At 33.1% G+C, this 24,938-nt stretch overlaps 1 protein-coding gene across 1 annotated transcript in view; it reads right to left on the bottom strand.

The window, feature by feature from the left end:
• Positions 1-279: 279 nt before the first annotated feature.
• LOC148946986 (uncharacterized) overlaps positions 280-24,938 on the bottom strand; it is a 36,060-nt gene continuing 11,401 nt past the window's right edge. The window contains exons 4-5 of the mRNA XM_089096478.1: positions 20,379-20,577; positions 280-1,332 (exon numbers count right to left, since the gene is read on the bottom strand). Of these exons, the coding sequence (XP_088952604.1) occupies positions 1,019-1,332; positions 20,379-20,577 (513 nt within the window). The 3' untranslated portion in view covers positions 280-1,018. The remainder of the gene's footprint in view (positions 1,333-20,378; positions 20,578-24,938) is intronic.

The following is a 24,938-nucleotide window of genomic DNA, read 5'->3' as shown; positions in this document are numbered from 1 at the left end:
AAAGTAACAATAGTTTTACCTATAAGTTAAATATAGTGGATGATGAAATTTAATTATCTTAGAAAATCAGAAAACTATTTTAGTTTTGTGAATTTTTTTTTGTGTTTTTAACCTCCTTCTTTCATAGATTAGGATACATTTTGATTTTATCACCCCCTGAGTACTTTTTCTTGAGAATGTTTAATTAAAGATGGTTTAACTATTATGTTCTGACAAGTTCCTTTCAATAATCTAAGAAGCACAAAAATAGCGTTTGTTTCTGGGTAGGAAAAATTTTAATGAGCCTTTAGAATTTCCATAGACTCAGAAGTTGCTTAAAACCTTTAAAATGCTCTTAATATGTATAATTGGAGACGTTCAAATACACACAAAAATTCATCACAATATCAAACAAGAATTATCGAAGACATGGATTTAACATCACCGTGTTATTTTAAGTTCTGTCCTTCTAAAATATTTGTCCGGGAAGAAGCAAAACTATTTTAAGAAAACTTTCAAAACAAAACAAAAATAAAATTTGCACTCTCAATAGTCTAAAAAAGTGCATGTTTTACAGACAGTCTAGAAAAATTGGAGTCACTTCTGTCCTTGCTAAAGAAATGTTTTTTTTTTTATTGACTGATTTTCTTTTCCCTTAGCAAAGGTAAAAGTTTCAGTATTTATCCAAATGGGCTAGTTCTGGTCAACATTTCTTATATCTCTATGAGAAAAAATTAAAAATTAGAGGACATCAGAGAAATGATCTAATTTTAAGCATGTACCATATAATGATAGAATCAGGTCGCGGCTATACAGTATCTTATAATCTTATGCCACATGAATAAAGATAAAGCAACACACAAATTTAAGACACAAATGAAACTTAGTTTACGTTTTATACATCTTACCCAGCAAAAAAAATTTCCATACAATTAAGAAAAAATGTCTACAGCATAAGGTTTATAAGTTGAAGTCTAGTTTTGTGTAAAGCAGCTTTTTTGATGTTTCAAACGGAATATCACTCAAGTAATTTCTATTGCTATGGATTACAACTGATGTAAGCATTTTGTTTGGCAAAATAAGCCTGATTTGAATAACAAACAGGCATGGCTTTTTGACGAAGTGGTTCTTGGCAGACGGGTTCACCAAGTTCTCTATTCTTCAAACTCTCATTGATGAATTCTATCATCTTTTCTAATTTGTTGTGTGTTCGTCGTAACACTAGTATACTTATTACAACCAAAAATATGGTGATCATGCTCATAACAAGTATAGAAATTGCCATCCCAATTGGAATTTCGGTGCTTTGAATAGGTGTCTCTGGTATTCCTATTTCCACTTCCGTAGTATAGACTGCAAAAAATACACCGTTAATTTATTTAAAATTAAAAAAAATTTAGTACAAAGATATATATTAAGAAAATCTAAGGCTAACTTTGAATAATGGGTATCATTTGGCTCTATATGCCCCATTCACTTTCAAGACCAGAAACAACTGTTCTTTATGACAAATAAACTGCATATTGTATAATACTATTTTAACTGCAACCTTTTGCTTTTAGGCTAAAATTTTACTGGTTTATATCCAAAAAATAATTTAATAAAAAGACTGTCTTTCCGTTTTACAAATAAAATTAAATGAAATTGTTGCGTGTTTTTCTATATTTTCAGTTTAATTCAATAGATTTCCTAATAATATTATTGATAAAAGAAATTAAGTCGGCTGAGAATCACAATTTTTTTTTATGTTTTTATTGTTTTTCAAATATTTGATGTGATCGGTATTGAACATGATAAGAAGGATATCTCTTTTATTCAACTTTATATAGGGCCAACATGTTAAAATTATTATGTCAGCCAACGAGTAGTGTGCCTATAGTATATTCTACGATTGATTTAATGTCCTTGGTAAAAGGCTATCAACACCGTATGCTACCTATACATTTGACGATAGATTTAATGTCCTTAGTAGGGCAAACCTACCGAACTGCTTATACTAGTCATAAAAGGATATACAATATGGGGCGAACAGGATACAAGGCTACCTGAATTGGAATTTAAGCAAAAGCCTGTCAAACAAGTTAATAGCCTTTAGTTTAAATGTATCTCAGATCTCGTCCGGTATCGTATACATTATTACAGATATCGAAAAGGTATCTCATTTGCATAATTCTGGACTGAATTATCTGAATTATTGATTTGAATAATGGGATAAAACAGAGGATGATAATATTCTTATTTTTGAATCGATTGTATGAAAGTGGTAAAGGATTAAAACTACTTACCAGTTAAGGTAAGTCTGAGGGGTTGGTAAGTCTTACGCAACGTGACATAAATGTTAGAATATTACTAAAATAACATAATTGGTATCAATCTGCGGAAAAAGTTCGCGGTGACAAGGTGATCTTGCGACATGACCTAGCTTTTACTTCTTGGCAGTGGTCGCTATAATACACAAGTACAAAATGAGGAGTGTGGGCAATATAAAATATTCTTTACCAATGGAGTATGCTAAAAAGTTGAAACTAATAAAGTTGTAGTTGCCAAGAAAGGAGTTTTAATAAAGAGGTTCAGAACAATCCTTAGAAATCTTTAGAAATCAAGTAGTAGGGTGGCTATGGGTTTGAACCAGCAAGGACAGCAACCACCAACGACCCTAATCATCAAGGACCTCAACCACCAAGGGCCCCCTCTCACCAACCTCCAAGAGGTTCCCTTCCCCCAACTTTTTTGCTACTCCCCCCCACCCCATTTTCTTATACTTTTTTTTTACTTTTTTTTAACTTTTTTTTTACATGTCTTAGAATGACATAAAATATGCTTGAAACCAATAAAATTTCCATTTAATATTTTCAAAATACATAATGAGAATGATATAGATATGTTAGTCCTGACTTACTATTAGTGCTAATAAAAATAATATTTGTAGTAGCACTTTTTTGTCTTTTTCAATTTTTTGAGCACCTTGTTTTTCATTAATGTGGCTGTATCAATGGTACTCTATGGTTACTCATAGACACTACGTGGCTGTACCAATTTCTTAAAATGATGTGAATTATACTTAAAACAAAAACAGATCACATTTAATATTTTCGAAATACAAAATGAGAATGAAATAGATATGTTAGTCGTGATTTTTACTATTAGAAAAACAATGTTTGTAGTAGCATTTTTTTTTCTGACTTGGACATTTTTGGACATAGAAAATTATTACATTTTTTTTACATGTCTTAGAATGACATAAAATATGCTTAAAACCAAAAAAAATCGTATTTTATATTTTCGAAATACAAAATGAGAATGACATAGATATGTTAGTCGTTATTTTTACTATTGGAAAAATTATGTTTGTAGTAACGCTTTTTTATCTGACTTGGAATTTTTTTACATATATTAAAATGACATGAAATATGCTTGCCAGTAAATTGCCAAAATGCTGTTATCATTTCCATCATTGGGCAGTCATATCATCACTTAGAATAGATATTACTTTATTAATTTGGACTTTATGCATATCCAAATACTAAGCAATACTTTTCAAAAGACGTACTTTTCAAAAGACATTATTCTATCATTTTCATCATAGGACTGTCATATCATTACTTATAATAGATATTACTTAATTAATCTCGACCTTATGCATACCCCAAAACTAAACAATACATTTAAAAGTCATTACTCTACCATTTCCCTCATAGGGCTGTAATATCATCCCTTATATTAGATATTACTTTATTAATTTCAACTTTATGCATAACTCAATAGTAAACAATACTTTTCAAAAGTCATTACTCTATCATTTCCCTCATAGGGCTGTCATATCATCACTAACATTAGATATTACGTTATTAATTTCAACTTTATGAATATCCAAATGCTAAGCAATACTTTTCAGAAGATATACTTTTCAAAAGACATTTTCCATCATATCCATCAGAGGACTGTCTTATCATCACTTAGAATAGATATTACTTTATTAATTTCGACTTTAGGCATACCCCAATACTAAGCAGTACTTTTCAAAAGACATTATTCTATCATTTCCCATAATAAGGGCTGTCTTATTATCACTTAGAATAGACATTACTTTATTAATTTCAACTTTATGCACACACAAAATACTAAGCAATACTTTTCAAAAGACATTATTTAATCCTTTCCATCGTAAGGCTGACATATCATCACTTAGAACAGACATTACTTAATTAATTTCAACTTAATGTATATCCAAATACTAAGCAATACTTCTCAAAAGACGTACTTTTCAAAAGACATTATTCTATCATTACCATCATAGGACTGTCATATCCAGGGGCGTCCCAAGGGAGGGCGGGGAGGGGCGTATCGCCCCTCCAACGGTTTTGGCATTCGGTAAAATTTTCAGCGAAGGCGAAAATTTCGGTAGAAATTTTGCAAAATTGCCGGAAATTTAGCAAAATTATTGATTTCTGCAGAAATTTGGGCATAAATCAGGTATCGATTCGGTAAAATTTACGAAGATCGCCCCCCCCCCCAATGAAAACAGTCTCAGGACGTCTCTGGTCATATCATCACTTATAATAGATATTACTTTATTAATCTCGACTTTATGCATACCTCAATGCTATACAATGCTTTTCAAAGGTCATTATTCTATCATTTCCCTTATAGGGCTGTCATATCATCTCTGATAATTGATATTACTTTATTAATTTCAACTTTATGCATAACTCAATAGTAAACAATAATTTTTAAAAGTCATTTTTCTATCATTTCTCTCATAGGGATGTCATATCATCACTCAGAATAGATATTACTTTATTAATTTCGACTTTATGCATACCCAATACTAACCAATACTTTTCAAAAGACATTATTCTATTACTTCCTTCATATGGCAGTCATACCATCATTTAGATTAGATATTACTTTATTTATTTCGACATTATGAATACCCGTATAGTAAGCAATACTTTTCAAAAGACATTATTCTATCATTTCTCATCATAGGGCTGTCATATCATCACCTAGAATAGACATTTCTTTATTAATTTTGACTTTATGCATACCCCAATACTAAGCAATGCTTTTCAAAAGACCTTGTTCAATCCCTTCTCTCATAGGACATTCATATCAAAACTTATAATAGATATTGCTTTGTTAATGTCAACTTTATGCATAAATCAATAGTAAGCAATACTTTTCAAAATTCATTATTCTATCATTTCCCTCATAGGGCTGTCTTATTATCACTTAGAATATATATCACTTTATTAATTTCGACTTTATGCATCCCCAATACTTAGCAATACTTTTCAAAAGACATCACTTAGAATAGATATTTTTTTATTCATTTCGACTTTATGCATACCCCAATACTAAGCAAAACTTTTCAAAAGAAATCATTCTATCATTTCTCATCATAGGACTGTCATATCATCACCTAAAATATACATTACTTTATTAACTTCGACTTTATGCATACCCCAATACTAAGCAATCATATCATCATATAGAATAGATATTACTATAATAATTTTGACTTTATGCATAACCCTATGACTTTATGACAGCTCTACGAGGGAAATGATAGAATAATGACTTTTGAAAAATATTATTTAGTATTGAGGTATATATAAAGTCAAAATAAATAAGGTAATGTTCATTATAAATGATGATATGTGTGCCCTATGAGGGAAATGGTAAAATTATGTCTTTTTAAAGGTATTACTTTGTATTAGGGTATGCATAGGGTCGAAATTAATAGAGTAATGTCTATTCTAAGTTCAAGTTCAAGTTCAAGTTCTTTATTAATCAATAAAAAAGTTTTTGACAAAACTATCAAATTAATTACCCACAGTGAGAATAACTTGTGTGTGGGTTTATATACACTCAACAATAAATAACTAATACTATCTCCAGATACCGTAATAAAAAGATTGCTCTTCAACTCTCCGTACGGTAACAACAAACAAAATCCGCAAAAAATCAAAGTAACCAAATAAATAAAATGAAATGAGGAGTATCCACCCCAAAAAATTAATCAAATTAATAATTAGTAACTAAATGATTCATTAATCTAATTTTATTATTAACCAATGAATTATTCAAATCAATAAAATTATGAAATTTATTCCAATTATATATAATACTATGCCTTGGTGAAAAACGGGACCTTTCAGATTTTATTAAAGCCTGACGGACTACAGAACTGCCACGGGTCCAATATGCATGCAAAACCTGATTATCATCCTGAAAAAAATTATTATGCAAATAAAAATAAATGACAGTGATGATATGACAGCTCTATCATGGGAAATGGTTAAATAATGTCTTCTAAACAGTATTGCTTAGTATTTTGGGTATGCATAAAGTTGAAATTAATAAAGTAATGTCTATTATAGGTGATGATATGAAACCCTATGAGGGATATGATAGAAAAATGTCTTTTGAAAAGTATTGCTTAGTATTGGGGTATGCAAGGAGTCGAAATTAATAAAATAATATCTATTACAAGTGATGATATGATAGTCCTAAAAGGGAAATGATAGAATTATGTCTTTTGAAAAGTACGTCTTTTGAAAAGTATTGCTTAGTATTGGGGCTGCATAAAGTCGAAATTAATAAAGTAATATCTATTATAAGTGATGATATGACAGTCCTGTGAGGGAAAAGATTGAATAATGTCTTTTAAAAAGTATTGCTTAGTATTGGGGTAAGCATAAAGTTAAAATGAATATAGTAATGTCTATTCTAGGTGGTGCTTTGATAGCCCTATGAGGTAATTGATACAATAATGTCTTTTGAAAAGTATTACTTAGTATTGGGGTATGCATAAAATCGAAATTAATAAAGTAATATCTATTCTAAGTAATGATATGACAGCCCTATGATGGGAAATGATAGATTAATGTCTTTTGAAAAGTCTTGCTCAGTATTGGGGTATGCATAAAGTCGAATATAATAAAGTAATATCTATATTAAGGGATGATATGACAGTTCTATGATGGGAAATGATAGAATGATGTCTTTTAAAAAGTATTGCTTAGTATTGGGGTATGCAAAAAGTCAAAATTAATAAAGTAATATCTATTCTAAGTAATGATTTGGCAGCCCTATGATGGGAAATGATAGAATAATGACTTTTGAAAAGTATTGGTTACTATTGAGTTATGCATAAAGATGAAATTAATAAAGTAATATCTACTATAAGTGATGATATGGCAGTACTAGGAATAAAATGATTGAATAATCTCTTTTTACACGTATTGCTTAGTATTGGGGTATGCATAAAGTCAAAATTAATAAATTAATATCTATTCTAAGTTATTATATGACTGTCATATGAGGGAAATGATTGAATAATGTCTTTTGAAAAGTATTGGTTAGTGTTGGGGTGTGCATAAAGTCGAAATTAATAAAGTAATATCTATTCTAGGTGATGATATGACAGCCCTATGATGGGAAAAGATAGAATAATATTTTTTGAAAAGTATTGCTTAGTATCGGGGTATGCATAAAAACAAAATTAATAAAGTAATATCTATTCTAAGTGATGATATGACAGCCCTATGAGGAAAAAGATAGAATAATGACTTTTGAAAAGTATTTTTTACTATTGAGTTATGCATAAAGTTGAAATTAATAAAGTAATATCTATTGTAAGTGATGATATGACAGCCCTATGAGGAAAATGATAGTATAAAGTCATTTGAAACGTATTGCTTAGTATTGGGGTACGCATAGAGTCAAAATTAATAAAGTAATATATATTATAAGTGATGATATGACAGTCCTATGATGGAAATGATAGAATAATGTCTTTTGAAAAGTACGTCTTTTGAAAAGTATTACTTAGTATTTGGATATGCATAATTAATAAAGCAATATCTATTATAAGTGATGATATGACAGCCCTATGATGGAAATTGATTGAATAATGTCTTTTGAAAAGTATTTCTTAGTATTTTTTGTATGAATAAAGTTGAGATTAATAAAATTTTGTCTATTATAAGTGATGATAAGACAGTCCTATGATGGAAATAATAGAATAATGTCTCTTGAAAAGTAAGTCTTTTGAAAAGTATTGCTTAGTATTTGCATATACATAAAGTCGAAATTAATAAATTAATATCTATTCAAAGCGATGATTTGACTGCCCTATGATGGGAATGATATCAGAATTTTGACAATTTATTGGCAAGCATATTTCAAGTCATTTTAAGATATGTAAAAAAGAGATGAAAAGTTTTCCAAGTAGAAAAAATCCCAAGTCAGAAAAAAAGTGTTACTACAAACATCATTTTTCCAATAGTAAAAGTCACAACTAACACATCTATGTCATTCTCATTTTCTATTTCGAAAATATTAAATTTGAATTTATGGGGTTTTAAGCATATTTCATGTCATTCTTAAAAATATAAGAAAGTGGTATAATTTTCCAAGTCCAAAAAATACCAAGTCAGAAAAAAGAAAAAAGGAAAGTGCTACTACAAACATTATTTTTCTAATATCAAAATTACGACTAACATATGTATATCATTCTCATGTTGTATTTCAAAAAATTAAATGTGATTTGTTTGTGGTTTAAGTATATTTTATATGATTTTAAGAAATTGGGACAGCCACGTAGTGTCTATGAGTAACCATCGAGTAGCATTGATACAGCCGTATGAATGAAAAAAAAATTGGAGTTATTTTCCAAGTCAAAAATTCCAAGTCAGAAAAAAAGGTGCTGCTGCAAATATTATTTTTCTAATAGTACAAAGTCAGGACTAACATTTTGTATTTTGAAAATATTAAATGAGAATTTTTTGGTTTTAAGCATATTTCATGTCATTCTAAGATATGTAAAAAAAAAGTTGAAAAAATTTCTAGGCTAAAAAATATAAAAAGTAAACAATAAAAGTTAAAAAAAGTTAAAACAAAAAAAAACTTCAAAAAAGAGTATTAAAATGGGGGGAGCGGCCAAAAAGTTGGGGGGAAGGGGCCTCTTAGAGGTTGGGGAGAAGGGGCCTTTGGAGGTTCAGGCTCTTGGTGGTTAGGGTCTTTGGTGGTTGCGGTACTTGAGGGTTCATATCTTTAACCACCTTACTGCTTGATTTCTAAGGTTTGTTCTGAATTCTATATTAAAACTCCTTTCTTGGCAACTATGACATTATTAGTTTCAACTTTTTAGCATACTCCATTGCTAAAGAATATATTATATTGCCCACACTCCTCATTATATACTTGTATATTATAGCGAACACAGCCAAGAAGTAAAAGCTAGGTCAAGTCGCAAGATCGCGTTGTCACCGTGACATGTTTCCACAGATTGATACCAATGATGTTATTCAAGTCATATTCTGAAATTTATGTCACGTTTATTAACCTATTCCTCAGAGTTACCTTAACGGGCAAACAGTTTTAATCTTTTACCACGTTCACAATCCATTAAAAAATAAGAATATTATCACCCTCTATTTCATCCCATTGTTCAAATCATTCAGGTATTTTTGACCTTACCTCTGGACCGACCAAATCCGCTAGTTAGGGATGAAATCAATCTTTTTAAATTTCATCCCGACTTAGTTCATTGGTCAAAAGGAAAATAAAAGGCGAGCCGAAGCCAACCAATGAAATTCATTCTTATCTACGAGTCTTTGCATAAAGGTGACTAGACAGTTGCCGACAGTTTTTTTTTTACGGGAAAAACATCGTTTGTCGTTATGAGCGGTCTTTAGTTGGATAACGACAGAGAAAAAATTCTTGAACACTCAAATGTCTTCTCTGAAGTTTACAAATTTTCTAATGCCCTCTCCCCTATGCAGGCATTTTTTCTAGCCTATTAAATAGCAAACGGATGGCAACAAAAAATTTTTTATTTCCGTAATTTTTTTCAGTAATATAAAACATATCTTAATAATATAAAAAATAAAACAATAATTATACAAATACAATATCCTCAGAAAAACATAATTCACTGATCCCCACAAAGGCTCTACGGCCTGAAAAGGAGGGAATACGAATACTAGTCAAACACTAGCTAATAAATAAAGAATAACAAATTAATAGAAGATAAAAAGAGGGAGAGATGAAATAGAGGATTTTGGTTTTCTGCCAGCTTTTAAAACAGAAGACTTCAAAAGGCTGTATTCCTTTTGGAATTAAAAACTGTTAGGACACAAATTGAAAAGATACAAATTCTCTTCTGAAGTTTATAAAGTTTGCCAAACCCTACCCTGCCTTTCATTGAATCTTTTTCTAGCCTATTAAATACCAAATTGGAAGCAAAAATATAATCTGCTTCCTGTTTGTCGGGTCTTAGAATACGATGAATTTAATTTAATTATTCCCACAAAAGCTTTATGAATTCAAAATTCATTTTTATTTAAAAGTCTTGATGTGACCAGTGACAAGACTGTTGCCGACGGGTTAGTTTTGTTTTTCCAGCAGGAAACGCATAGTTTATCGTTATCAGCGGTCTTTATTTGATTAACGACAGAAAAAAATCTTGGAAACTTAACTCTGAAGTTCACAAATTTTCCAGTGCCTCCCCCCCCCCTATGACGGTATTTTTTCTGACCTAATAAATGACAAACAGATAACCAAAAAAATTATTCCGTTTTATCGGATTTTACAATAAATCCGTGTTATCGGATTTTTACAAAGAGAAGGGATGACAGAAATGACATTCAATATTAACTCAAAAACATAAAGTCAAAAATAACATTTACACTGCTGCCAGAACGAAATTCGATATTGTTTTTGTTTGTCTTGCTTTCTCTTTACCAACACAATTTTACATGTGGCGATGTTAAGACGAATTTTCTTTCCAGGGGGGGGGGGGAATTTCACGGTAGAAATTCTTCACGGGGAATTTCTAGCGAGAGAAATTCTCTATTGAGGGATCGAGAATGGAATTGTTAGGAGGAATTTTTCTGACTTCGAGCGGGGGTCTATATGGGTGGAAATTTCTCTGCGAGAGGTTTTCCGTAGGGAGAGGGACTTTTACATGAAGGAAGAAGAGCAGATTTTCCAGGCATTTCTTAAAAAAAGATCACAAATTAAGTATTATAAAATAAAATGAACTGAAAGTTGAAATTATTTGAATTATCGGTAAATATCTATATTAATGGTATTTCGAGTAAGTAAGTAAATAGTAAGTAAGTAAGTAGTAGTAAGTAGTAAGTAAGGGCATTCCGAATAGTCTATCAGTTCTGCAAGCCATCTGAAGGCAATTGGAGACCAACAATGATTCATAGATTAATGACCGACCGTTTCCACAGGACTTGCAGGAAAGTGGGTGACTGAGATTGTTCATATTATATGAGCTTTGCCAACCTGAATTGCAATGGGGGTGACCAAGTTTTTGGGTTGACTCAAGACGGACAATGTAGACACTGTACTTGTAAGCAAAACAGGGGACTGAAATATTTTGAAAGACTTAGATTTTTCAACAGAAATAATTATTTATCTGAGGGGGCTATCCTCTCCTCAATATCTTACTATTTATGCTAAAGTTTGACTTATTGCCCCAATTGTTTCACAGAGACTACTGAAATACAAGGGCCCTTTAATTAAAATCAGAAGTTTTTTTGGAAATATAAGAAAAAAACTTTTGCGTAAAGAGTTTGGTCTTTAGGAGGTGGCCCCCCCCCCTCGTATACATACTAATTTCTATTTGTTCTAAGTTTTAATGATACTCCCTACTTTCAGTTGAAAAAACGTGATTTCTTATACTTAAATGAAGGGGTTTTGAAAATCAAACAGTTCGTGGTAACAAACTGTAAGTAAGGAGCAACTCGGCCCAATAGTAGCCGAAACTCTAAAAACAGAATTTTGATAATATAAGATACATCTAACGAATTCGATTTTCATACTGATTCCAAATATATGAAATTCATTAAGTTTAATGTTACACTTCAAAAGAACAGAGCCTAAGAAGATTTGCCTGGTTTTTGAAAAAAAGGAATCCCCCTGAAAAGTCAAGGAATTTTATTCAAACTAGCACCATAAGATTCAGCATATCAGAGAACTCTATCGTGGAAGTTCCAAAGTCCCATCTGCGAAAACGTGGAACTCTGTATATGTTTTTTCCAGAAGAAAGATCACAGATTCGAGTGTATTTGTTTTTGCTTTTGTTAGTTTTTTCCCCTGGGGATGATTGTATCGAACCAGTATTCTTAAAATAATGGAAAAAGGCTCATTACAACGGAAATTGAAAACTAGTAACCTTTTAAGTGACCAAAAAGAATGGAGAGCAACTAGCGCTCCTACCACGCTCTTTTGTCTCAAAAATTTTCTGATAAAAAATTTGACAGCCATTTTGTTCAGCATAGTTGAAACGTCCAATGAAAATTATTTTTATTTATCTTATTTTCTCTTTGGTGACTATTTTTTACATGTGGAGATTGGGGAAATTGTCCCGGGGAAGATGAGCGGGGGGATTAGACAAAAATTGAAATTAGGCTCCGTCAATTCTCCGTTTCTTTACAGAGATCATCTTTTTTATTCTTTCAGTTTTGATTGAGCCTCTCTGACCTCAGGAAGCTCAGGAACGTCCATATTTCGTACGAGCCTTGAGTCAATAAGCTCGGGTAGCAAGCATTGTTCCCAAAAGTAGTCGAGCTTTGGCAACATCTTTTTCCAAAATTCCGTGTCATGTTGGATCTCGACAATTTCAAAATCACTTTCGTCGACAAAAGCAATTAGAAAGCAAGTTTCTTAGTCTAAGATATTAAGCAGCCCCTGTATTTGGTAATTGTAGTTGTGATCACGTTTGAGTACAATACGGTTCTCAACAGGATTCCACCTAAGGAAAACACTATTTACTAAATGTTCTTATTCAGCTTCTTTCATTGTTTTCTCTTTTGGAATAATTGTTATTGTTTAAACTTCTACAAGTCCAGAGTCACATATCCCGTCAGGAGAAGTTGCAAGCCACCACCTTTCCTTATCAGAAAAAAAGGCCAAAATTATCTGATCTCTGAACAATTTCGCCCTTTTTTCCTTCGAAACACGTAATTGCAATTGGCTCACATTCGATTCCGTGCGTCATTTGCCAGTTATAATGTATTTGTTTTCCTGTCACTATTTCTTTGACCAATCTTGCGGGAAGATGTGGCAGGTCACCAAACACAGATTGAATAGAATCGAGTACTTGAAATACTTTCCATTCTCTTAGAAATCCGATTGGGATTATCGGCTTGGCTAGCTGTAATGCCGGGCAACTTTTTGAGTTGTTCGATAGTTGTTGTCTTTTTTTTTCAAGTACAGTTCTTTGGCATCTTCTGGAGATCCAACACAGATCCAACTTCTGGAGTGTGGTCGGGATAACACGTAAGTTGGCTACCATAAAATCTTCTACGGATGTGGATTTTACATGATTCGAAAAACGATCAGAAATTAAATCTAAAAAAGATTTTTATCAAATGAGAGTATAGAGAATTTTCCTGGCATAGTTGTTCGCAGGAAGTTTTCCGGGGGGAATTTTCAACGATGATGGCATTATCCAGGGGGATTTTATGCGGGAGGAACTTTCCAAGGGCGAGAGATTTTTTACTTCCAAGGAAACAAATTTGTTTCCTTCCAAAGAAGACCCCCAAGGAGGAGTGGGGGCAGGAATTCTCCACATTATTTGAAAATGACAAGAAATTAATTAAACACTAGTTTTTTGAAAGTAAAAATAAGGAGCAACATTAAAATTTAAGACGAACATAAATTAGTCCTTACCTACATAGAACCCATATGCTGAATTTTAGGGGGGAAGCTATGAAAAATACTTTACATCCTTGAATATCAGTATATACTTTATTATTTTTATTAGAGAGCACCTTATTGTACGAACACACGATTTTCCCATTAAAAATGTAAATGACGGGGGAGGGCTGGCTCCCCCCTGGGCGTCCATGCTTGCATAAAAGCAGCTGCCCGCTCCTCTTTGGTAATTCCGTATTAGCCAATACGGTAGGCATACTTGTCTAAAATATAAAACACACTCGAGAACTTGTATTGCGAATACCCTGTTTTTAACGCTGTCTATACCAGACAATAGCCTTCGGCTCGTTGAAAAGCCACATTATATCTTGTTTCTAATTAAATATTTCGTGGGTATCTAGGTTAGGTTAGATTATTTTAGCTTACGCGCTCTGGGCAGCCCCCCCTCCACAATTTTTGCGGTAGTTTTTATAATTTTGTTACTTAAACATTGTATTTTCATCTTATTTTGTTTTGTTTCATTAGCATTCACCAAACTTCACTTCTCGAGTGTGTTTTATATTGTAAAGTATCTTCCTGATTTAAATTATGTTAATAGTTTAACCTAGCTGTCAATATTTTTGTTACAACTTCCTCTTGTCACGGAATCCAAAGGATTTCCTTGAATATGTGTTTAACCAGAGTAATGTGAAAAGTGATTAGATTCCTAGAAAATATTCATAAACCTGTAGAAAGACAAGTATATATTTGTGTGTTTAACCCTTAGATAGGGACAGTCGAACGTATGCATTGTACGTGATAAGTATATATGGCTTTGATATAAATAAAGACTGTTTATTTGAAACATCTATGGACTTGAATATCTAGCTCTGCAAAATGGTATATTAGTTTGTAAGCACCATTGAATGGACTCGCCCAACTCTTTAACATTAAAGCAAAAGCTTACAACATGGTGTCAGAAGTACTGTAATTTTTCGAGCCCAGTCCATCCACAGCAGAGCCAGTCCGATGCCATTTCTTCTAAACAGACGCCAGAAATAAACAAGATACTGGCCAGTCATTGTTACACAGGGTCGTCTCAACTTCTAAATGTTTCTCAACCACCGCAGTTTTTTTATCAACCGAAGGTGACCGAAGCTTACCAATCTACGCACATCTCCTGTCGTGAAATCTCCAGCCATCGAAGAAGAACCCTTGGAGGGATCGGCATCCAGTGAAAAACAAAGAGTAAGTGTGAGCCCTAAAGTTTTGTGCGCATAGGAAACAGTTAGGAGTGCTTAGGCTAGCTATTTTCTTGTATCAATTTTTTAGTTTTTTTTTTTAACCATGAATATCCCAGAATTAAATCCTGAAAATGATAATTTTGATGAAGTAAAAGCGAAAGCCTTCCTTGCACAGCAAGAATTACGAAACATAGAAATACCCCCTACCTTTGACCCAAGTAGCGATGATTATGATGTAGAAATAGTCACTAAGTTTTATTCTGATATAAGTCTCTGGGAAGCAGCGGCAATGGCCCATTATCTACAAATTTCATCTAACCACAAAAGTAAAAATTCACAGCAACCGCATCCAACAAATAATCCACCGTCGAGTGATAACCTTTCAATCAGAGCAACAACAGATTTAGCTTCCTTAATAGCACCATTAACAGAAGTCTCACAAATAAATGAATTTATTAGCCAACTAAAAAGAATTAAGGATACCTTAACTTGGTCGGAAAAGCAAGCTGTTGCCACAGCAGGGATGTTAATGAAAGGGGAATTTTCCTTTTTTTTTGATGATTTAAATAAGGTGAATTTAACACTTGATACATTGCGGAAAAATCTGTTGGAGGCTTTTGTTCCTCAACGCAGCCCCGGGCAAATCTTACAGGATCTTGTGGGATGTAAACAATTTCCGGATGAAACAGTATATCAGTTCTTAAAACGAGTTGAAAGAGCCGCTAAGTCTTACGCGAATTCAATGGGCTATTGGGATGGGCTAAGAAACCCGGCAGTTCAACCATTGGCACTAAACACTTTTAGGGAAGGTGCACGCATAACTTTTAAAAGGGTACTGATGGAACAAGAGGATCAAATAAATAACCTAGAAGATGCTTTTAAAATTGCGACCAAGTATGAAAAAATTGAAATTGCAACAAAACCGGCGGATGAGTTTTTTTCGGCTGCCGTGTCAATTGAAAATAGGCTCCGCCTCCCCCAGAGAAAGACATGCTACGTTTGCGGTAACCGAAACCACGATAGTTCCGAATGCTGGTATAGAAAAGACCCAGACTCTGAACAAGTATCGGAAAACTAAATAGCCAGTCTAGATAGAGGGCTACGACTGGTACAGAAAAAGAAAACCCTCAATCTGAAACTAAGTATATTAGCATTAACAGCAACATGGGAGACGATAGAGTATCATTAGTACTAAAAGACAGGGATGAGATGCCTGGTAAAAATTTGAAAGTGCTGGACATTTCTATGAGATACCACACAAAGTGTACCTGTGTTGAAGAGGCATCTACAGAATTAGCCTCACGTGATGGTAAGTGGGCCAGGTACGGAGGTGCCCAGCAGTACGTTCCGCGAAGCGCAATGAGATCTGCTAATCCGGGGGACGTAGCTCGGTTTTATGTTGAACGGTTAAAGGAATACAGGGACGGGGCGATAGACGGGGCCTTGAAAATTGCATTTATATGTAGACATATATTACGTAAAGAAGTGTGTGATGAGGAGAAATTAGAATACAACATTCCTGTTTTTAATAGATATTCTATTTTTTACAAAGGCGAGTTTGAGGAGTTGGTGGGGATTGACGAACACGAGATATCTGTGTTGCAGGATTACTTTCGTACCAACACGCGCCCTAGTAGCGGGCGTAAAACGGCTAAGACGGGTCGGATAGGAGCGACAGGACTTGCGCCAACCAAGGGGAAGGCCCCATCAAAGAAACCTAAAGAGACAGTCCCTCCGATGTCTGAAGAGGAGAGGAAGCAGCGTGTTGCAAAACGGAAAGCAGCTATACGCAGGATTAAAGAGAAGCTAGCTAAAACCGCTAACTCATATGGGTTATTACCTGCATCGGGTTTTTTCCTGCAACAACCTTCATCGTCGATAGTTAACCAGATGACGGAAAAAACGTGTACTGCATCCGCTCGAGCTTTGGATGCTTACTCTTCTAGTCTGTTGGACTGGTTGTTGTATTGTCGTAGGGTGGGGTTATCGAAAAAACGGGCATTGTGGGGAACATTGCATTATATCATAGCGGACGTGGACTTATCCGCATTACCCGACAGCTGCTGGGTGAGATGCCTAGTGGACGACGGTGACGTAGTGTCTAACCCTGGGCCTTTATGCAATTCTTTGGTTGTTTTTGGTTCGGCTTTGCCGAGCGGAGTTGTGCCAAAAAAAAAAAAAAAAAAAAAAAGGATCAATCCCACCATTTTGGAATCTTTCAGCAGGGATTTAAAATGAATAATATAAATAAAAACTTATTAAGTAACCAAAATTAATATCTTAAAATATTTTAATTTTAAGCCGTGTGTATAAATATTTTACTAAATATTCAATGTCATTTTTTTTAACATCCCCTAAAAATAGTGCATTAATTTAGTTAATGGAAATTATATATATATGGGTAACATTGCTGCTGTTACCAAGATTTTTCTCTCAATAAGGAGAGTAATCATAATAAAAATTATGTTTAATTTTATAGCAGATTTTTTAATGAAAATTGGAATTATGTCCAATCCTCATTTCTAATTTTTCTTTTTTTCTCGCAAAGATAGGCTTTCGCTACAATAAAACGCGATAAGATTTATTGATAAGTATATGTATATGTTTACGTGTAGGGACAAATTGTAAGTGACTGCGCACCTAGTGAACAAAAGGGCTTTCACTTATAAACAGTGTCAACATTGCCAGTTTTGTGGCCGAGAAGGGAAGCACAGTTTAAAGACTTATCCTGCCGAAGTGATTCCCCGTCAAAACAGAACACTTTTATTTTCAGTGTATTTTAGTATTTGCTGTTTGTTCTTTTATTTTTTTTGTTTAATTTTTATTTTTGTTTTATGGATATTCTGCTTCGTAATACTAAAAACCTTTTTTTTAAATAATTCAAAAATCTGAAGGGAAATAGCAAGAACTTTGGTTCTCTTTAAGAGGGGGGTGGATTGTAAAGTCCCTTCCTGATTTAAATTATGTTAATAGTTTAACCTAGCTGTCAATATTTTTGTTACAACTTCCGCTTGTCACGGAATCCAAAGGATTTCCTTGAATATGTGTTTAACCAGAGTAATGTGAAAAGTGATTAGATTCCTAGAAAATATTCATAAACCTGTAGAAAGACAAGTATATATTTGTGTGTTTAACCCTTAGATAGGGTCAGTCGAACGTATGCATTGTACGTGATAAGTATCTATGGCTTTGATATAAATAAAGACTGTTTATTTGAAACATCTATGGACTTGAATATCTAGCTCTGCAAAATGGTATATTAGTTTGTAAGCACCATTGGATGGACTCGCCCAACTCTTTAACATTAAAGCAAAAGCTTACAATATAATAGGCAAGTACCACCAATACACACAAGATAAGGGAAGTTAGGTTAATCCTGATGAAATATACCAAAATATGATGAAAATATAATACTTTATTACCAAAATTATGGAAACTACAGCAAAGAATTATGTAAAGCGGGCCGCCCAGAACGCATTATATTAAATGCCTAACCCAACCAAAATACCAACTCTAGCCTATATATTAAACATTTCATAAAAATATAACTATATCGTAGTTTTTCTGCTGGGCGTAAACTAATTATCTCTGAATACAGACAGATAAGAACCGTTCTTGCACATCGCAATTTGTAGAGCATGACTAATACGGAAGTCCCAAAAGTTGTTTTTTTCTATTTGATTCCTAAATACATTAACCTAGAACAAGGTAAACTGAATAATAAAATCTAAGCATGTACATATTTATCATAGAATATTAAAGAAAATTAACTTACCTTCGGAACTGTCCCAACTTTCGCCTTTAAATAATCGTTGCCAGTCTTGTATTCCCCATCATCATTTTTCACTTAATTTCAATTCGTTTTCACAAAAACTCTAATGAGATAATCACCTCAATATTATTGAAGAGTCGAGCATGAAGCAGGAAAAACTCCAATCAAACCTGTTTACACCCTTTTACCACCCATATAATTCCGCCTCCTGACGATAAATGGAAAACCAGCTCTTACATGCCCTCTGAAATATGGTGTTTTTTCTGTTATTTCAGGAAGTTTATACTGCTTTTATAAGACGAATTTGAAATATATTGTAATTTTGACCTTATAGTTACCTAGACCAAGAAATGATGAAAATATTTGTATAGATATTGTGTTATTTTGATTTCAGAATAAAGATATGCAAGACCCTTAATTAGACCACACTTTTCAAAAACATTTTTAGTGTTTTTGAAAAATTGAAAAGAAAAAAAAAGAAAGAAAATTCAGGGTACTCAAGAATATACTTTTTGCAATTGAATGGTATCTCTATCTTAATTTTGCGCTGAAGTACAAGAAAATACAGGCGGAAAGAAATTTTACATGGCAAATTGATGTAGGGCAGATATTCCTTAATTCAGATCTTTCAGTCCAGAATTATGTAAATAAAATACTTTTGTGATATCTGTAATAATATATGCGATACTGAACGAGATCTGAGATACCTTTAAACTACAGGCTATTAACCTGTTTGACAGGCTTTTGCTTAAAATCCGATTCAGGTTGCCTTATATGCTGTTCGCCCCATATTGTATATCATTATATGACTAGTATATGCAGTTCGGTAGGTTCGCCCTACCAAGGACATTAAATCTATCGTCAAATGTATAGGTAGCATACGGTGTTGATAGGCTTTAAACAAGAACATAAAATCAATTGTAGAATATATTATAGGCACACTACTCCATTGAACATCAATTTATTTTACATAATGACTCTGTGGCTACTGAAACGAAAGCATGAATTTCTTCTGTTTGATGACTATGTGGTAACTAAAATAAAATCCTTTTTAATTCTAGATTCACTCGAAAGTGTTTTAGTTGCATAGCAACTATTCTTAGTCTAATATTAGATACACAGACCTTAGAGTTAGATCAATTGAAGGGCTGGTAAATTTAGAGCCTGGTTGGTAAACCATATTCCAAAATTGGTTGAAGTATTTGAGTATAACATTGTGGAGAATGTTGGAGGGGGATAAATGAACAATATCAATAAAGCATTTTGAACTCAAACCTAAAACAGAAAATAAAGATCAATGTAAATCATGGGACTATTATAAATAAAGTCTTCGTGAGACCTCAAAAGTCATCCCTTGAGCAAAATCCCATTTGTTTAATTTTAATTATTTTTAGTCTTCACTACAAAAATCCACCTCCTTTCAACCCCTTTCAATAATTATTTTCAGTTTTTAAAATAAAGTTTTGTGGTTGGAATTGTCTTAATTTTATATTTAACCCTAGATTTTATGCAGTTTCCACTAAAGCTAAACTCAGTTTTTATAGTTCAACTCTGAAATAAAAATCTTATTAAAATTGCAGAGTAGAACACTAGTTCATTTGTTGACAATATATACCTTTTAATACACTTACTCAACATGATCGTTTATATTTGTGGATGATAGTTCAGATAATTCATCTGAAAATTATCAAAAAAACACTCTGAAAATTAGTACATATAGTTACCGAACGCAGTTATAGTGGATGATCCTTCAAGTGTACTTGATGAAGAAGTTACACCTGAATATATCGGAGATATGGTTGAAGATGTTGAGGATACTGTAGATGTTCCTTTCGATCCTACGTCTTGTGTTGTGAATTTAGCATATAATCTGGAAACGAAGATTTCCTGTCTGTCTATAGAATAATTCGCTGTCAAGCAAAACTGAAATATAGAATGTATATTCAATTAACATCAATACATAGGCTTACTGGTATCATTGCGTCATTGCGTCATCCAACTTATAATGAGTGTTTGGATTTATGTACCAGCATTAGTAAATTAAGTATCGTATTAGTACATTGAGTATTAGTACCTTCAGAATATCAGCAATAAAGCAGCCTGTTTCTCTTGCCATATTTGTGTGCTTAAGACTCTTAGTGGCATAATATATAAGAGATTATTTGCCTTCTTAAGCCTTTTCTTCTGTTTAGATATAATTTTTTCAAATTTTTCCACGAAAGAAAGTTTTTGAAGAAAAGTAAAAAACTATGCTCAACCAAAGGAGAGCAGAAGAAAATACAAATAATACAAGCTTATAGTCTTGGCACGAAGTGGAAAAATATTGACAGTAGTGGGGTATTTAAGGTTCAAGCAGACACATTGCAGATTAACACAGGGAAATTGACATCTGGGTGTTGGTTATGTTGTTTGATGGTTATGTTTGATGTTTGTTGGTTGTGAGTATTGGTTATGTTGTTGTGATTGTCGTTGATGTTTATGTTTTGTTTGTTGGTTATGTTTGATGGTTTTGTTGGTTGGTTATGTCTTTTTGTTATGTTTGTTGTTTGATGGTTATGTTGGTGGTTGATTATGTTTGATGTTTGTTGGTTGTGTTTTGTTGGTTATGTTAGATGTTTGTTGGTTATGTTTGTTGATGGCTATGCTTGTTGTTTGTTTGTTATGATGGTTATGTTTGTTGGTTATGTTTGATGGTTATATTTATTGTTGCTTATGTTTGTTGGTTATGTTTGTTGATTGTTACGTTTGCTGTTGGTTATGTTTGCTGGTTATGTGGTTTGATGATTATGTTTGATGTTTCTTGTTGGGTATGTTTGTTGGTTATCGTTGATGGTTATGTGGTTTCTTGTTTGTTGGCTATGTTTGTTCATGGTTATGTTTGTTGATTATGTGGTTTGATGGTTTTGTTTGATGTTTTTTGGACGTTGCCTTATGGTTGTTGTTTGATGGTTGTTGGTTAGGTTTGATGCGTTTGTTGGTTATGTTTGTTGCTTGTTTGCTATGTTATTTGTTGGTTATGTTGGTTACATTTGTTGTTTGTTGGTTATGTTGTTTGTTGGTTATGTTTGATGGTTATGTGGTTTGAAATTTGTTGGTTATGGTTGATGGTTAGTGTTGATGGTTATGTTTGCTGGTTATGTTGGTTGTTGTTTGTTGGTCTGATGTTTGATGGTTATGTGATTGTTGTTTGTTGGCTATGATGGTTATGATTAATTTTTGTTGGTTATGTTGTTTATTGTTTGATGGTTATGTTTTTTGGTGGTTGATATTTGTTGGTTATGTTGTTTGGTGTTTGTTGGTTATGTTGTTTAATGGTTATGTTGTTTTTTGGTAGCGTTGTTTGATGGTTATGCTGATTGTTGGCTATTTTTGTTGCTTTGGATATATTTGATAAAAAATGCTGTTATTAGCCAATGCCACTTCTGTTTCTAGCTGGCAAAATTCTGAGCGAGCCCTGTTTCTAGGCAAAATTCCCAGATGTTTCAATTAATAGAAATTTGGTCAGGATAATGCACAAGTTCAGTTAACAAGGGGAATGGAGTCCCTCACACCTGTAAAAAGTGGTCAGCTGTTTCTAGCAGACCCCTCTGAGGTCACGGTACACACCCCTTTGTATTTCAAGCACATGTTACATCACACGACACACCCTTGCCGTTACACGGTTAGATAAGTGGAGCTACTCAAGCCCTCAAGCAATCGCACCTACGCAATGCGGTCACGACACACCCTCTTGACTCCAATAACGTCACAAGACTTATCCTGTTTCCAACAGTCAGGTCTAATACACATGACGCAATTTTATGTAACCCTGCGTCAGGAACCCATGCAGGGAACCCGTGTTTATAATGTAACGACAGCTCACACCTCGCGTAATGATTATGCGACACTGTCACGTAATAAATTTTTTCGCTCGAAATGTACAGTGTTTTTCTTTCTTTAACTTAATGATTGCACACGCTTTATGTAAGGTCACGTAATGATTGCGCAACCATCACTGCCAAATAATACCTTTTTTGGCATTTTCGCTCGAAACCCTCAGCACATTTTCTTCCTTGTGGAATTTTAGTTTTTGCCCAGAACATACAATACTTTTTTTCTTTCATTCTTTTTCCTTATTCTTTTTCCGTTCTTGACCCCAACAGGACTCGAAAGGTCACGGACACGGACACAAAAACACACACCCACAAAAAAATACACTCACACGCAAAAAAAACACACACACCCAAAAAAAAACACACACACACACACAAACACAAACAAATTCAGACAAAAACACACACAAACTCAAAAACTCACACAAAAGATACACACAAAGACACACACAAACACACACGCTTACAAAAACACACACACACAAAAACACACACACGCACAAACCCACACAGACACAAAAAACACACACACACACAAAAAACACACACACACACACACACGTGCACAAAAATACAGACACACACAAAAATACACTCACACACAAAAAACACACACACACAGACAAAAACAAACAAACAAAAAACACACAAAAACAAAAACAAACACAAGAAAAACACAAAAAAACACACAATTACACAAAAACAAAAACACACGAACAACAAAAAACAAACACACAAAAACACACAAAAACACACATACTCAAAAACACACACACACAAAAACACCCAAACACGAAAACGCAGAAACACAAAAGCACACACACACACAAAACACACACGCATACAAAAACGCACACAAACAAAAACACACACACAGAAACCCACACAGACACAAAAACACACACACACAAAAACAAAATCACAAACCAAAAAAACACACACACACACAAACATACACAAACAAAAAACAAACAGACACACAAAAAAACACACACACACAAACAAACACACACACACAAAAAACATACACAAAACAAAAATCACAAACACATAACACAAAAACACACAAAAAAAACCCACCCACACACACAAAAACACACACAGAAACACGCACACACAAAAAAAAACACACACAACACCTTACCATTGAAATTTTGTCGTTGAACTGTAAGACTTGGAATATTTATTTAGTGTTATATCATGATTTACCTTGTCACTCTTACACTATCTTGATGTTTCATTTTAGAATTATTTCGTTGAAATGTAAGACTTGGAATATTTTTTACTGTCGAATATTCTGTCGATGTTTCAAAATTCATTTTAGGATTTTTCCATTGAAATGTAACACTTGGAATATTTTCGTAGCGTTGTGTCTTGTCACCGTTACATTTTGTAGATGTTTGATCGTTCAGTTTGGAATTTTTTCATTTAAATGTAAGACTTACACTTAAATGAATTTTTTCATTTAAATGTAAGAATATTTTTTTTAGTGTTATCTCATGATTTACCTTTTCGAAGTTACACTCTCTTGATGTTTCAAAGATCATTTTGAAATTTTTTTGTCGAAACTTAAGACTTGTTATATCATGACGTTATGGCGTAATGATATTATTTCAGTAAAATTTTTGTACTGTTGTCTCCTGGTTTACCTTGTCACTGCTACATTCTGCTGATGTTTCAAAGTTCATTTCGGGGTTTTTTACTTGAAATGTAACACTTCGAATATTTTCGTAGCATTTTGTCTTGTCACTGTTACATTCAGTTATTGTTTCAACATTCATTTGAAATGTTTTCCTTGAAATGTAAGACTTGGAATATTTTTGTAGTGTTATGTCATAATTTACCTTCTCACAGTTACACTCTCTTGATGTTTAAAAGTTCATTTTGAATTTTTTGTCTCAAAATATAAGATTTGGAATATTTTTTTACTGTTGTCTCGTGGTTCACCATGTCACTGCTATATTCTGTTAATGTTTCAAAGTTCATTTGGGATTTTTTCGTTGAAAGGTAAGATTTTTTCGTGTGTTTGTGTGTGTGTGTTTTTGTGAGTGTATTTTTTTGTGTGTGTTTTTCTTGTGTGTGTGTGTATTTTTTTGTTTGTTGGTTTTTTTGTCTGTTTTTTTTTGTGTGTGTGTGTGTGTTTTGTGTGTGTGTGTGTATGTTTTTATGCTTGTGTTTTTGCGTTTATGTGTTTTTTGTGTGTATTTGTTTTGTGTGTGTGTGTTTTGTGTGTGTATTTGTGTGTTTTTGGCGGGTCTGTGTGTTTTTGTTTGTGTTTTTCGTGTTTGTGTGTGTTTTTTGTTCGTGTGTGTTTTTGTGTTTTTGTGTGTTTTTGTTTGTGTGTGTTTTTTTGTTTGTTTGTGTGTTTGTTTTTGTTGATGTCTATGCGTTTTGTGTGTGTGTGTGTGTGTT

Source organism: Artemia sp. Qi Xiang Cuo, chromosome 11 (genome assembly GCF_049724085.1).
Source record: "Artemia sp. Qi Xiang Cuo chromosome 11, ASM4972408v1, whole genome shotgun sequence".
In the NCBI taxonomy this organism is placed as follows: Eukaryota; Metazoa; Arthropoda; class Branchiopoda; order Anostraca; family Artemiidae; genus Artemia; species Artemia sp. Qi Xiang Cuo.
The sequence above is the reverse complement of the archived record's forward strand: the minus strand, read 5'-3'. Positions and strand labels throughout refer to the sequence as shown.